This window comes from Bos taurus, chromosome 1 (assembly GCF_002263795.3).
Source record: "Bos taurus isolate L1 Dominette 01449 registration number 42190680 breed Hereford chromosome 1, ARS-UCD2.0, whole genome shotgun sequence".
Taxonomy (NCBI): domain Eukaryota; kingdom Metazoa; phylum Chordata; class Mammalia; order Artiodactyla; family Bovidae; genus Bos; species Bos taurus.
The window spans coordinates 1,712,118-1,727,252 of record NC_037328.1 but is presented as its reverse complement, the minus strand read 5'-3'; the positions used below and the strand labels follow the sequence as shown (position 1 = coordinate 1,727,252).

Below are 15,135 nucleotides of genomic sequence, written 5' to 3'. Positions count from 1 at the left end.
CTCACCTGACAAGGAAAAGTGGGTTTTTCGGTAGTTGTAGGATTTCAGACTGACTCAAGATATCAGACCACCCCAGTCAAATCTCTATTTTAACCCTGAGTATGCTATGGGGTTGGCCAAAAAGTTTGTTTGGGTTTTTCCATCGCATCTTACAGGCTAACCTGGATGAACTTTTTGGCCAACCCTATACATTTTGAATGGTCATTCCAAAGGGTCCAGAGGGGCTTAACATCGCACTGAAATCAGCAAGCTGCTCAAAAAAAAAAAAAAGGAAAAGAGTATTGAGGCAGGTCACCAGCTACACAGGCCAGGTCCTTTGAGCAATGGGAACACCGGGGGCCAAATAGGGTAATAATTTGGATGTTTTCTGAATTGAGAACTCTTTGGAGTCTAGAGCTAATCCTTGGTGGGCTGGGGGAGAGTTCTCGTCCCCAGCGCAGATTTCCCATCTTGGGCTCTCAGGGGAGCCCAGACATGAGTGAGCTGGGCTCTCTCTTGCTTCCCTGAGTTCTGGGATGCGTCTGACAGGGCCAGCCTGCACCGGGACGTCCCAGTGCTCCTAGCGTGGTGGCCGCTGATTACAGCACAGGGTCGGGTGGGTGGAGGGCCCGGGTTATGTTCCTTAATGCAGGAAATGCTGTCAGAGACGGGCCTTCTACTTCTCTCCTTCTCTCTGTCTTTACTTCATTCCTTGTGTCTTCATCTCTTTCTTCTGAGAACAGTTACGACGGGGAGAGAGTGTAGAGGAATAGAACAGTCTGTTCCGTCTTGCATCTAGAAATCCACAAGTTAGTCCCTGCGGATGCGCCAGAATTCAGTCAGAGAAGGGTTTTGTCCTTTCGTAGTCGACCTCCTGTGCCAGGAGAAGTGTACTTTTTCAGAGCCTGGTCTGTGGTACTGCTGGACTTTTTCCCATGAAACTGTTCAGTCAGGAAAAGTACAGAACTGTTTTCATTTTTTCTGTGCGGAATTGCTGTTTTGCTTAAAATCCCCCTTTTGACTCTAGGATCCTCCTTTAACTTGCAATAAAAAGAAGTAAACTTCCGTTGACGTGATCCCTAGCTGGTATTCAGGGATCGCCCTTAAAGTGTCAGCCACAGAGGGAATGGTCTTGTGGACGGAAGAGAGAGGCTGAGGAAAGTCATGGTGTAGAAGTCAAGCCAGTGCCTGCCCCTGGTGGCTTCTCAAGAACACAGTTTGTCTTTCTGCTGTTCTGGCGGGTGGAATGGCTTCACTTGACTTCCTTGATTCACTCAACCATCCTTCTGTGGACCGTGTGATAATAATAAGCCCTGTGTGGGGGCCGGAAGGCGGGTGGGGCTAAATGAGGCTCAGCTGTTGGCATCCTGAGGGGGAGGGGGTGGGGTGGGGAATTTGTGGGGGCAAGCTGGTGGGTTCCAAGAGATGAGGGGACCCTCGGGCACACCAGGCAGAACCAGAAGGCGAGTCCAGTCCTGGAGCACTGCATTTGCCTTGCGGGGAATGGGGGCCCACGGGGCCTTCTTCGTTGAGTAGAAAACCGGCCCTGTGCGCTGGCTTTGAGGACGTTTACCTGTGAACCTGGGAGGTGGCTGTGTCTTGGCTGTCCTTCTCCTGACTCTTAACGATGCACTCTACCATGTTTGGTCTTGTTTTCCAGAAATCGCGCAGGTCATTGCCTCCTACACAGCTACGGGTCCTGAACAGCTTACCCTGGCCCCCGGTCAGCTGATCCTGATCCGGAAAAAGAACCCAGGTGGATGGTGGGAAGGAGAGCTACAGGTTAGTGTCTTTTCCATTTGTTTAAAATCCCCTGCCTAGATTTCAGCATGCAAGATTTTGAAGGGATGCTATTTCATGGCAAAGTGCAGATACCCCCACACTGTCTGAATCCTGCATTTGTGTAACAAGAGATGCCATGTTCTCTAAACCCAGTTTGTTCCTAAGCCTTGGGCAGCCAGGAACAGAAATGTGAGAGCTGAGGATTCTTTTGAAGATGTATGTGTATCTGCTGGATTCTTGAGTTGAGACAGTGAGTGGTGGGAAGGAGAGAGCTCGTGATGGAGAGTTTCATCCTTACTGTCACAGCAATACAGGAGCAGAGCTTCCCCTCCGCGGTGCTGTGAGGTGTGACGCCACAGTGGCCTGTGTAGTCACAGCCACATCTGTGTGGCACGACAGTTTTAGTTCTTCTGTGTGTGTGTGTGTCTGTGTGTCCGTCCTCAGTTCATCAGTCTGTCAAGGTAAACCTTGATCAGGAAGGCAAAGATCTACATTTTGGTGAAATAAATAAATACAGCACTTTCTGTGCATATGGGGCAGATTAAAATTAGAAACTAAAGTGCCAGAGAGTGAAGAGTGGGCTGGTGGACTGAAAGAAAGGTATCTTGGCTGGAATAGAAGGTACAGCCTGGAGTAGCCAAAGGCAGAACTTCCCCTGGGATCTCACTGGTGGGCAGCCATTAAAAAACCCGTCCAGCAGGGCGGACAAGATACAGTTTATTGGTTCAGTATTCCATTGAGGTCCTGGAATCCACTCCCCTCATCCTTTAAAAAATTTTTTTTGTTTTTTAAATTTACTGATTTTTTTTGGCTGTGCCACATAATTTGTGGGATCTTAGTTCCCCAAGCAGGGACTGAACCAGGGCCGTGGCAGTGAAAGCACTGTGTCCTAACCACTGGACTGCCAGGACTTCCCTCCCTCCCCTATTTAATGTCTCTTCCTTTGCTGGGTGGGGGAGGCCTTCCGCAGACTTGTGGTGTCGTTTCTTGGAGAGAGCTGTCGCCTAGTGGCCTTCCTGTGCGTAGATGACTCCCCTGTTCTGAAGACTTACGGGGGTCCCCGTGGCCCTCCTCCTCAGCCTGCTCACAGGTGTGCCCTGTTGCCCTTCCATGCGTCTTGCCCATCTGGCTCTCAAAGTGACGTCTCTGCTCCAGCCGCGGTTGGTGATCTACTCTCCTGAAGACAAGCAGCAGCCTCAGACCCCAATTTCTTCCTGCCTTTGCCCAGAGCATCTCCCCACATGGTCCTTCCCACCTCCTTCCTCAAGAGCTGGCCAGAACCCACTTCTTCCAGAAGCTTTCTGTGACCGTCCTACCCGAGGCGACATCTTCCCGTGAACCCTGGTGGCCCCTATGCCTGAGCTTCTCTTGACATTTAGTATTGATGCCAATACTATTACTTAGCTTCCCATGCATGTTTCTTCTTCATGTAGGTTATCAACTCTTTGAGGGCAGAAACCATATTTTTTCATCCTCTCACTCCTAGTACCTTACGCGAAAGAGTCTTGAGAGGGTCCTTGCAACCCTCAGTTGTCTGCCCAGGAGGGCTTCTGGTGCTCTCACCAGACTTTGTCTTCTGCGACTACACGGATGAAGAAATTGGGAACGTCATCTGGTGGTCCAATGGTTGACTCCGCACCTCCCCTGTAGGTGACACGGATTCAATCCCTGGTCAAGGAATTAAGATCCTGCACGCTAAGAGGCATGGCCAAAAAATAACAGAAATTATTTTTTAAAGAAAAATAGAAGTTGCCAGTGAGTTCTGTGTTCTGCCCTTGGGAAACTGCACAGATGCGGGAAATGGTGGTGTCTCTGTGAGCCCCACGGCAGTGTTTACCAGATAGATGAACGTGGGGGACCTTTTAAAGAAGTGGCTTCAACCATGGGTGGGTTCAGTGTGAAGATAAAAGCTTTAGTCCTTGAGCCAAGAGCATGAAGTCTATCAGACCACAAAGAAAGTAAAATCTGATCTACTTTCTAAAAGTAACCTAGAAGTATCCTTCACGACAGATTGCATCAGATAAGAGGGTAAGGGTGAGGTATGGAAAGCTTCCTTTTCTCTGAATTTTATTTTCTTATTTTGAGAGTAGGTTAGAGGGGAGGCGTGCGTGTGTGCCCTGTAAATTGTTTTGAACTCTCTGCTCATGGTGGTGTGCAGAAGGGTAGTTTTGACACTTATCATCCCTAATTAGAGTCTTTGTCCCTTAGAATTATGTCAGGATTACAAGTCTTGGTTCACCAACTTTATTATAAGTTCCTTCAAGTCACATACTATCCATTTCCAGCAACTCCCAGCATGTAAGCTCTCAATGAATGGATTTTGTGTTGAATTAGATTAAAGTGAAGGAGAAAGGACTGGCAGTGGGAAACATGACTCATCTGTCACACAGGCTTGATGGCTTTCGAAGGCAAGGTCAAGCTTAGCCCCCTTGTATCCTGCATATATCGCATGTCCATCATCTGGTATATGTACAGTTAATATCCGTAAGATCATAGATGTGAGTGTGAATCTTGGCTTGCCGTTGACTAGCCTGTAACATTGAGGTTATCGCTTAACTTTTCTGAGCCTTACTCTTTTTGTCTGAGAACTGGGAATAGTGAAAGTGGGACATGGGAAATGGAAATTGTAGTAGTAGTATTCTTCTGGAATTGTTGTGTAGGTACATGTATGATAGATGTTTAACACAGGCCTAGCTCATAAGAAGCTCCCAGTACATGTTACTGCCATTATTATTATTATTATTCCTAAAATCCATATATAACGTTGGCATAAACCATAATCTCTGCCCTACCTGAAATTGACATCTGAGAGCTGTTCAGCAAGCAGGGTTTTCTGTCCTGTAAGTGCTGCATTGTCCTCTGACTGTGACCCACACCATCGAGCTCGTAGGAAAATACTCCGGGCTTTGCCAACCAATGGCTGCCACAATTTGAATTTCAGCTGTGGTGTTTTCGTTTTGTAATGTAGCAATCCATAGAGTCTATTGATGTTATTCTGTTTTAGTTATGCGTAAGCTTGGCATACGGAGAAGGCGATGGCACCCCACTCCAGTACTCTTGCCTGGAAACTCCCATGGACAGAGGAGCCTGGTAGGCTGCAGTCCATGGGGTCTCTAAGAGTCGGACACGACTGAGCGGCTTCACTTTCCCTTTTCACTTTCATGCATTGGAGAAGGAAATGGCAACCCACTCTAGTGTTCTTGCCTGGAGAATCCCAGGGACGGGGGAGCCTGGTGGGCTGCCGTCTACGGGGTCGCACAGAGTCGGACACGACTGAAGCAACTTAGCAGCAGCAGCAGCAAGCTTGGCATAAGCACACCATGTTCAGAAGCAAACTACACCATGAAAGAGGATGAAGCTTTGAAACATTTTAATGTAATTTTTTTTATTATTAGGCACGTGGGAAAAAGCGCCAGATAGGCTGGTTTCCTGCTAATTACGTCAAACTTTTAAGCCCTGGGACAAGCAAAATCACTCCAACAGACCCACCGAAGCCAACAGCTTTCCCAACAGGTGAGCGGTTTACACTCTGCTCAGAAAATGGTCTGTGCTTCCTGGTAGCCCTCCTACTCAGTTCTCTTGTGGAGTGGCGAAAGTTGTCTTTCACATCGGCTGTAACCGCCTCTTGTACTTGGAGGGGCTGATACCCCACGAATGTGATATGGAATATGTTTTTCAAAAGGACCAAATATCTAAGCAGCTTTGCTGTGCTGGGTACAACAGACTCCTTGTTGGAACTGGCTTCCTAAAGGGGCCCTGAATGCTGTGCTATTGAAGCCAGATTTTTCTCTTGATTTCCTTCCAACTATTTAAATTGGGATTTGGGCTGGGGCGGCGGTGGGGGGTTGGGGGGAGACAAAAAGGGCCTCCTAAAAATAAATGGCCGGGGTCTAAATAGGTCAGGAGATTGAGCCGAGAGGCCACAGGGGTCTGTTGGTTGTCATGTGCTGCTCAGTAAAGACCGAAATAGCTCCCCTGTGACATTTCCTGTGAACAGAGGGGCTTCGCTTAATGGGCAGGATGTTATACACGCTCTCCTAAAGGGACCAAGAGGGAACAGAGGGCCCTGCAGCTGAGATGGTTGGCTATCTTCTGACTGAAGAGACCAAATTAGATGCTTCGGTAATGTGTGAGAGGGTGAGATAAGGGCAGCCAACTTCTGCTTGGGTCTTTAAGCCATTAATGGAATCTTGGGTGGTATTTGTGGAAACACAGGCTTTTCCTTCCAGAACCTTGTGGCTAAATGTCTGTGCTGTACATCCCCAGTGAAATCAGATCAAAACTTGGCAGCCTTTGCAAGAAATGAAAGGATTGGTCAACTTTGTGACTGATTGCTGACCCCAGCTGGGCCCCCGTGCTTGAGCCATGGCCTCTCTTGTAGGCAGAAGGGTGTGGTGCCCACTGGGTCTCCTCTCCCTTGGGGAGGCCTAGTGGCATGCCCTTCATCAGGTTGGTTAAAACCCACAGAAATTGTTTGCCAAGGGGATGGGATTAGCTGGAACATCGTTAAAGCCTGAGCCTGTATACAGGTTGGTCAGGAAAGATGAACAGGGGTAACACCTAACTAGGCAGACTTCTCTGAAGTGTAAAAATGTCAGGGAATAAAAGCTGTGTAACCTCCTGTAGGTTTGAGGGAAAATGAGAAAAGGAGAATTGTCCTTGAATGTGGAAATTGCTTCTTGGAGACAAGATTCTGAGACACAAAAGCACAGCAGAATAAGGCACTGGTTTTCCTTTTCACTGAGAGCTTCCCAGGTGGTGCTGGTGGTAAAGAGTCTGCCTGCCAACACGGGAGACTCAAGAGACAGGAGACGTGGGTTTGATCCCTGGGTCGGGAAGATGCCCTGGAGAAGGAAATGGCAACCCACTCCAGCGTTCTGGCCTGTAAAATCCCACAGACAGAGGAGTCTGGCAGGGCACAGTCCATGGGGTCGCAAAGAGTCGGACACAGCTGAGCACAAGAGTTGAACTTCTTGGAGGTCAGCTGGTAATCACCTTCCACCTTAAAAAAACAAACAGACAACAAAAAACAATCCAACAAAAAATCAGAAAAGGAAAAAAAGAGCTGGGTTCAAGTCCCCATGATCCACAGCAGTGTGTGCAGATGGGCTAACATTCCGAGTCAGCATCCTGAAGGAACATCACCACCCTCAAACAGAAATGATTCCCTGGTAGCTCTCCCCTACCCCTGCCCGTTTTCTGCGGACAGCGGAACACATGCAAGAGGAAGACGGGATGGGAACTAAAGGTGAGGCCTGCCATTCTGCTGTTGTCTTGGTCTCCAGCCCTCCAGCTTCCTCCACTGCCCACACTTAGACAGAGCCCTCCGAGCCCTCCAGGTAGCTCTGCCCTCTTTGGGCAAGGACACGGTCGGGACACGGGAGGCCCGGAGAGCCTCAGGCAGCCCGCGCCCCCTCCCGCTCACCCGCCCTGTCTCCCGCAGTGTGCCAGGTGATCGGGATGTACGACTACACCGCGCAGAACGACGACGAGCTGGCCTTCAGCAAGGGCCAGGTCATCAATGTCCTCAACAAGGAGGACCCCGACTGGTGGAAGGGTGAAGTCCACGGGCAGGTGGGGCTCTTCCCGTCCAACTACGTGAAGTTGACCACGGACACGGACCCCAGCCAGCAATGTAAGTGCCCCGGCCGCCCGGTTGCCTCTCCTCTCTGGCGTCTCACGGTGAAACATGCAGCATTGCTCTGATTCTGCTGAGCTTTGTTTGCAGAACTTAGCTAGACCATTGCTGCATTCGCAACAGTCTCTTTGAAGACCTTCCTCATAATGCAAGACTTTTATCTCGTGGGGTTTTCGTTTTGTTGGTTTTTTTGTTTTTGGTTTTAAAAATCATTCCTTCTGTAGCATGTCCCCTCCCCCCTCCCCCGTCCCCCTTTTTCTTTTTTTTTTTTCCTTTTTAATCATTTTGGCACCATGCTGTTTTACATGCCTGACTCATTTTCCTAGCTTGAATTTTGCTCATTGTTTTGTTTTGCTTATGTGTTGTTTTCCTCCTTTTTCTAGGAATCATATGTTGTCCACCCCCCCCTCAGGCTTGAAAGTCCTCAAAGAGACCCACTATCCCATATCACTGCCCCGAGGGATGATGGGAGATGCAGCCTTGATCATGTGACTTCCAGCATGATCACCTACTGCCTTCTGAGTAGAAGAACTCACTGCAGAGCAGTTTACCTCATTTTACCTTAGTTGCATGTGATGACAATGTTGAGTTATTACTTGCAGAGATAGAAGCAAAAAATTACAAAAATACACAGGGTAGTGGGTCCTTTTGTGGCTTTCCTAGTGACTCAAATTGACTTCCCCCCACCTTTGCACAGGTGCTTTCAATAGTTTTCAAATTATTTTTCAATAAATCTTTTAGCCTTTTAATAAAAAAAAAAAAATGAATGACTTCTTTGCTATTTTGGTTTTGCAAAAAGACCCACTATCAAGGAATGCTGCATGTGCTATTAAAAAAATGTTTCCAAATGTCCATAAATCTGAGACTTGATGTATTTTTTGTTTTTCATTCTGTCCAGTGTTATCAACTAAATTGTGTAGTTTGGGTTTGTTGCCCCCTACTGTAGAAGTACAGAGGAGTTCAGTATATCTGTTTTAAAGACGTGTAGAATGAGGCCAATTAAACAGAAGGTGTTTTGTGCTTGTTTGTGTGTATCAGATGTACCTTGCTGAGCATGTAATAATACATCCTGTACATATGAAATTAGTTCTTTCCATGGCAAAAGCTATTACCTTGTATGATGCTCTAATCACATTGCATTAATTTTATTTTGCACAGTGACCTTGTAGCCCCATGAGAAAGCATGTGTGTTTTTGTTCGGTCTCAGATTTATCTGGTTGAGTTGGTGTTTTCTGTTTGGGGTTTTTAATTTTGCATATTTTCATACCATAAATCCGTAGACGATACCTTTGAGGTTGTCACGGTCAACAGTATCTACAATCTCGCCTTAGTCTCTGTTACACCAAGTTTTATTCCAGTGACTTCATGGAATGACGATTTCAAACAAGTAATTTTCTTGACAAGAAAGAATGTATAGGAGTCTCCCTGCAATTAATTTCCAATGTTTACATTTTTTAACTAGACTGTGGAATTTCTACAGGTTAATATGAAATGGAGCTCATGGTCCGTTGATGTGTTGGATGTTGTAGCTGAAGCCATGTGTGTCTTTTAAACACTAGTTGGAAGCTCTCAATAAAAACGCCGTTGCTGACAGCACAGAAAACGGGGCGGGGGGCAGGGAGCCTCAAGCACAACCTAGCGGTTCTACTAATGACTTTTTAACAGTAGTGATCTTCTGTTTTACGTCTGTCCCCTTGGGGACTCTGTGCTGGCATTGTGTAGCGGTCCTTCTCCACTCACACGGTGCCGAGAACGAGGACACCGCCTCGTTCGCTGGCGCGTCAGTATTTTCATGGATATGAATGTAAAATATATAAATATATAAACCTGCGGCTTTAACAACTGTAATACAACCTTTTGAATTAGTTATGTGTATAGATAATTAAATTCTTCATATAAAAGTTAGACGGAAATGTCTCTGTGTTCTTGATGTTGGAAGGTGGCAGTGGTGATGGGGAACCAGCCAGACTAGACCTAAGCAGGTGGCCTGCTGCCCACGTGTCCATTATGATACAGATGCCATGGGGACCCTCGCTCTTACCCTGCTACCTGCCCCTCCCTGATCAACATGCAGACAGGTACCCTTCCTAATACTGATTTTGAAGAATAGAACTCCCGGGACTTTCCTGGTGGTCCAGTGGTTAAGACATCACACTGCCACTGCAAGGGGCAGGGGTTCGATCCCTGGTCAGGGAACTAAGGTCCTGCATGCTGCATGGTGCAGCCAAAAATAGGAAAAAAAAGACGGCAATTCAGCTTTGAGCTTAACTCTCTCATCGGGCTTTCATATGTGCTATTGATACATTGACAGGTGAGCGATGTGACTCAGAGAACCACACATTTGCCCAAAAGGTGATCACAAAAGGGTCTGTTGAGCTGACAGATGTAAGTAAATCCTGAAACTTTCACATCTTCCATGCCATTGTTTGCCATCTGTATCTGCCTTGCAAACTCCAGTTGAATTTGCAGAAACAGACGGGTATACACCCTGATGAAACTGTTGGCTACGACAGACCACGGCTTGAATCCGTTCAGGAACCTCGCTTATTGGTCCTCCCCTGCCATTCAGTGGAAAAGTGAGTTCCTTCATCAGTTCAGCAAATAGTTGCGGGGAGAGACTTACCAGGTGTGGACGCTGCTCTGGGTTCTGGGGCAGAGAGTGCCACTCCATCAGTGAAGACTGGGTCCCTGTCCTCATGGAGTTCACTTTCTAATGGGAGGAACAAGCAGAAAACCAAACTGCTGCATACATGTATGTACATAAATATATGAGGGGTGTGTGTGCGTGTGTGAGAGAAGCTGATGCATTCTGTGCCAGGACAGCTAACGGGTGCCAGGTGACCCTGAGGAGGACATCCAAAGCCAACGTTCGGGAAGGGCAGCTGCAGGGAGAGATCAGGGAACCCTTCCAGAAAGAAGGGAGACCTAAGGATGAGAAGGAGCCAGATGAAGCTGGGAAGAGAAGGGGCTGTTTGAGGCAGAAGTGTCATACAGGGGCCCCAAGGTGCAGGGAGAGATCCCCATCACTGCCCCCCACCCTACCCTCTTGGTCAGCAAAGCCCTGTCTCTTGTCCAGGACCACCTGCTCCCACCCCCCACCCCGCCCCCTTCACCCGAATAAGTCAGTGTTTCCAGCTTTGAGTTTTGGCTAGCAGAGATGCAATTGTCAAGGTGGGTAATCCACGATAATACTCTCCACAACTCTCTCTCTCCATCCCCCTCTCTGTAGATCAACCCTCTTAGGCTGTGTTGACACAGGTTTGTCTCCAGGAATCTTGCTCTTTCCCCCTCACAGATCATGCAGTTTGCATTTGATCATAGTGTCCTTCTGACCCTGGGCTTCTCAACCAGAGGGAAGGAAGATGACAGCCTCTGGTGGGTAGAGGCGGGGTTGCTGCTGAAGATCCTGCAATGCACAGGATGACCCCCACAGCGGACGTGGTCCCGTGTCACCAGTACCAGGGCTGAGACAGCCTGGTCTCTCATCCCTCTGGCTGCTGTGGGCAATATTCCCCTGGTTGCTCTGGGTGAATATTTTTACGACTGAACTCTAGGTACAGTTTTGCCCCAGAGGCACATGGACACATGAGAGGGCCTTCGTTTTGCCGTTCTGACTTGCTTTTCTGTGTCTGGCTGCCTCTGCTGTGCAGAGCAGAACCCACAGGGCTGAAGGTGGCCACGTGGCCCACGCTCCAGGCTGCCTCTGCTTAAAACGATGTCTGGGAGAAGCCAGTCTAAAGGAAGGATTCATTCCCTTGTAAGGTTACAGAGCTGTATGTCATTGCATGTCCACTCTGTTCTGGGAGAAAAAAGGGCAGGCCCAGATCCCCTACCAAGTGGTAACTGGTCCTCTGCGGTTCCTCTCAAACTGAGCAGGATTACTATGGCAACAGCACATCATCGGTAGGGTAAAACTAACCTCTCTTACAGCGGTCTAGACCCAGCTCACATTCCCTGTTAGCGGGTGAACAGACAAATGCTTGGTGAGTTCTTTTCTGTTTGAGAGGATGAGACAGCCTCATCAACTCAATGGACATGAGTCTGAGCAAACTCCAGGAGATCATGAAAGACAGGGAAGCCTGGCATGCTTTAGTCCATGGGGTCACAGAGCCGGACATGACTTAATGACTGAACAACAACCACAACCACCTTCTCAGGTGCCACCAGAAGAAAAACCTGCTAACCCTTGTTTAGGAAGCCCATCGAAGCGGTTTACCCATATGAAACATTTGCCAGTATTCTTCTTACCTATAAAACAGCGATTGCATGTGACTCAACCTAGTACACTCATACAACCAGGCATGCTGTAGGGCAGGTGCTCAAGAAAGCCTGTTGAATGGGTGGGTCCAGGGATTAGTGAAACAGGAAAGCACTGAGTTCAGGTTCTCATACAATCCATCCCCGCTGGAGAGGAGACCATGCTGTGTCTGCCTTCCCTTTTAGGCGTGAGCTTCCCCAGAGCAAGTCTCCTTGGCAGGTGCTGTTCCTGAAGCCGCTCCATCAGTGGTCAGTGAAGGAGGCTGAGGACCAGGGATGCTGGGGCATTGCCTGGTCTCCGTGCCAGCCCCAGTCTCAGCTGGGGAATGGGCCTGACACTCAGTCAGTCCTGCTTCCTGGAGGAGTGAACATCACTTCTGAAGGACAGTGAATATTCATTTTCCCTTCTAGCAAAGTGATAAGTTAATCCTATTCATTCTTTTTCATTCCCAAAATACCCAAGAGAATTTTTTATGGAAACTGCATGGAATGCCAGCGGTTCCAGAACTGTCCAGAAAAATAGCCCTTTCTTAGAAATGTTTGATGTTTTGGATCTGGTAGGCTAGAGAAACATAATAAAGTCAAGGATCACAACAGCTCCATGTGAATATCTCATTGCAGCCAGGCCTCTGTTGGGGCTTTCTTTAAGAAAACGCCACACATAAAAAGCGGACTTCCAGAATATTTTCCTGGGTGTGTGGCAATTCCATTTCAGAAGTTTCCGTTGCCTCTTAAGAAGGTTCTGTTCTTTGAATTGAAAACTCAGGCATTTTTTTAAAGATAATATAACTTCAGTCACAAAAATTTGTGTTGTTTATAGAAGATGAGAATCAGCCATAAAATTGTTGTGTCAATACAACTTCCTGTTAAGCATGCTACAGTGTTATTTTGGAGAAGGCAATCGCACCCCACTCCAGTACTCTTGCCTGGACAATCCTATGGACGGAGGAGCCTGGTAGGCTGCAGTCCATGGGGTCTCTAAGAGTCGGACACAACTGAGCGGCTTCACTTTCACTTTTCACTTTCATGCATTGGAGAAGGAAATGGCAACCCACTCCAGTGTTCTTGCCTGGAGAATCCCAGGGACCGGGGAGCCTGGTGGGCTGCCGTCTATGGGGTCGCACAGAGTTGGACACGACTGAAGCGCCTTAGCAGCAGCAGCAGCAATGTTATTTTATGTTGTCAACAGGCTGGATGTGTGTGTGTGTGTGTGTGACAGACCCAGAGAGACTGTGATTTAAACGCCCACATCAGTAGCTTGGTCACAGTGCCACCAGCAAGCAGACAAGTATAACTCTATCAAAGATTCTGGTAGAGGCTGACAGCTGCTGTTCCCACATCTGCTTGGCACATAGTGTCAGAGCCTCAAAAGAGGAAGTGTCCCTTCCTTTTGACCCAGCCCATCATGTTGAAAGGTTGCTGCTGCGAGCCCTGTGTTGAGCTAGGATTCATGACTTCTGGAGGAGAGGATTTTGATCCAGGGTCAGAGACAAGGCTTGACTACTTGGAGCTTTTTGTGTAGCAAAGTTTTGTTAAAGTGTAATAGAGATAGGGAAAGCTTCTGACATAGACGTCAGAAGGGGACAGAAAGAGTGCCCCCTTGCTAGTTTTTAGCAAGGTGTTTTATGTCTGTTAGAAAGCTATTAATCAGATAAGAGAGACACCTCAAGGCTGAGGGAGTTTCACCAGGCCCCTCCACAATAGGCAATTTTGAGATAGGATGGCACGAGACGTGTCATTCCCCACCCTGGCCATAAAACAATTGACAGGAATACTGGTTTGTTGAGCCATTAGCAGCCCAAGGTTTGAGAAAAGAAAAAAAGGTTAGTCTTAGGCAGAACCATTTTGAAGAAAGGCAAATTGCAAAGCAAATACATAGTTTCATTAAGAAAAACATTTCCATAAGAAAAGTACATTGGTTAGCTCAAGGCAGAACCAGATGTCCTTAACACAGAATTAAAAGAAGCCTCTTTTCATCTTGTGTAGAGAAGGGAAAAAAAAAAAAAAAAAAAACATCTGCCACGTGCAGTTTATTACCGCCTGCCACTTGGGAACCTCTGGCCTTCCTGCCTGTTACCCTCTCAGTGCTTTTAAAAATGAGAGCATCTTCTAGATGTAGCTTCTCCTAACAGACCCAGGAGGAGGAGCTGCCATTGTTCATGGAGGATGCTATGCCACTCAGTATCGCGTAACGTGACTCCGCTTACAAGGCCCAAGCTGTCCTTTCCCCCCTCGGGCCCTGCCCCATGCTTTCATGCACACCAGTCCACTCTGTTGCAGTCCCGGCTCCCCTCACAGGAAAGGGCCAGGGTGGTGGCAGGTAGATTAGTTGGTGAGGCTGGAATCTTGGAGAGCACTGGGCATCCAGCCTGCAGTTTGTAGCTGAGGGCGCTGAGGGTCCGGGAGCTGTAGTGACATTCTCAAAGGCAGCTCCAGGATTTGCCTTCTGCTCCTCTCTCACGGGGTGATTTTGAGAAAGCAGCCCATCTCTGCCAGGGCCTCAGAGCCGCCTGCCTTCTCTTCATCAGGGGCTGCATCTGTGGAAAGACGGAGAACCAGTTCCCCTTCCCCTTGCGTGGTCCTCCCCTGGCTGGGGCTCCGTGGGAGGGAAGGATTCGAACCCCTTCAACACACAGGCTCGAGATGCCACTGGCTTCTTCAGCCTTTAGTCCTTCTCACCCCAACCGCAGGCGGATTTTCCAAAGACAGCCTTGCCCTCCTTGCTCTGTGCCCAGCCTAGCTTCTCAATTTTCATTCCTTGGCTGCCGTATATAATAACACAACTTATCTACAATATTAATGTAATATTTGGCTCCATTTCTTTTAAAATTTTGGAAAACTTGCTTTTCTTTCCTTTTCTTTTCTCTTGGCTGCGCTGTGCGGCTTAGGGGATCTTAGTTCCCCAAACAGGGATTGAAACAGTCTACAGCAATGAAAGCACTGAGTCCTAACCACTGGTTGTAATTGTTTAGTCACTAAGTCATGTCCGACTCTTTTGCGACCCCATGGACTATAGCCCACGAGGCTCCTCTGTCCATGGGATTTCCCAGGCTAGAATACTGGCGTGGGTTGCCATTTCCTTCTCGAGGGAATCTTCCTGACTCATTGGCAGGTGGGTTCTCTACCATTGAGCCACCCTAACCACGCACCATCAGGGGATTCCCTGGAATGTTTTATTTTCCTCTGGGGAGTAGTAGAGGGGAGCATGAGGGAGCCACATAACTGTATCCTGGGCCCTTTTAGAGGCTAGGAAGCAGGACAAGATGGCAGGACAGCGCGTGTTTGAATCCCAGCTCTGCCTCTTACGGGTTGTGTGGTCACGGTCAGATTACTTAGTCCTCTTTGTGCTTCAGTTTCCTCGTGTCCAGATGGAAAGATCACAGTAGCACCTAGCAGATATTAAGCTCCCGATAGATATTAGCCTTGTTGTTACCGTTGCTGGGAGAAGAGGCATTTGTGCCTGGTTGGTGAGAATCACG

General features: G+C 48.0%; 1 protein-coding gene and 1 non-coding gene across 9 annotated transcripts in view; both read left to right on the top strand.

Annotated features, from left to right (window-relative positions):
• Positions 1–15,135, top strand: part of ITSN1 (intersectin 1) — a 253,901-nt gene that overhangs the window by 181,470 nt on the left and 57,296 nt on the right. For 6 of the 8 annotated variants that reach the window (XM_024993603.2, XM_024993592.2, XM_024993595.2 and 3 more), the window contains 3 exons: positions 1,640–1,761; positions 5,157–5,274; positions 7,205–7,396. In XM_024993603.2, coding sequence (XP_024849371.1) covers positions 1,640–1,761; positions 5,157–5,274; positions 7,205–7,396 — 432 coding nt within the window. Of the gene's footprint in view, positions 1–1,639; positions 1,762–5,156; positions 5,275–7,204; positions 7,397–7,782; positions 9,305–15,135 lie in introns of those variants that run through there. The other 2 variants (XM_024993605.2, XM_024993604.2) reach the window with 1 other exon arrangement.
• On the top strand, positions 118–178 carry MIR2285BS (microRNA mir-2285bs). The gene has a single exon (NR_162306.1). It is a non-coding gene; the product is annotated as a microRNA mir-2285bs (primary transcript).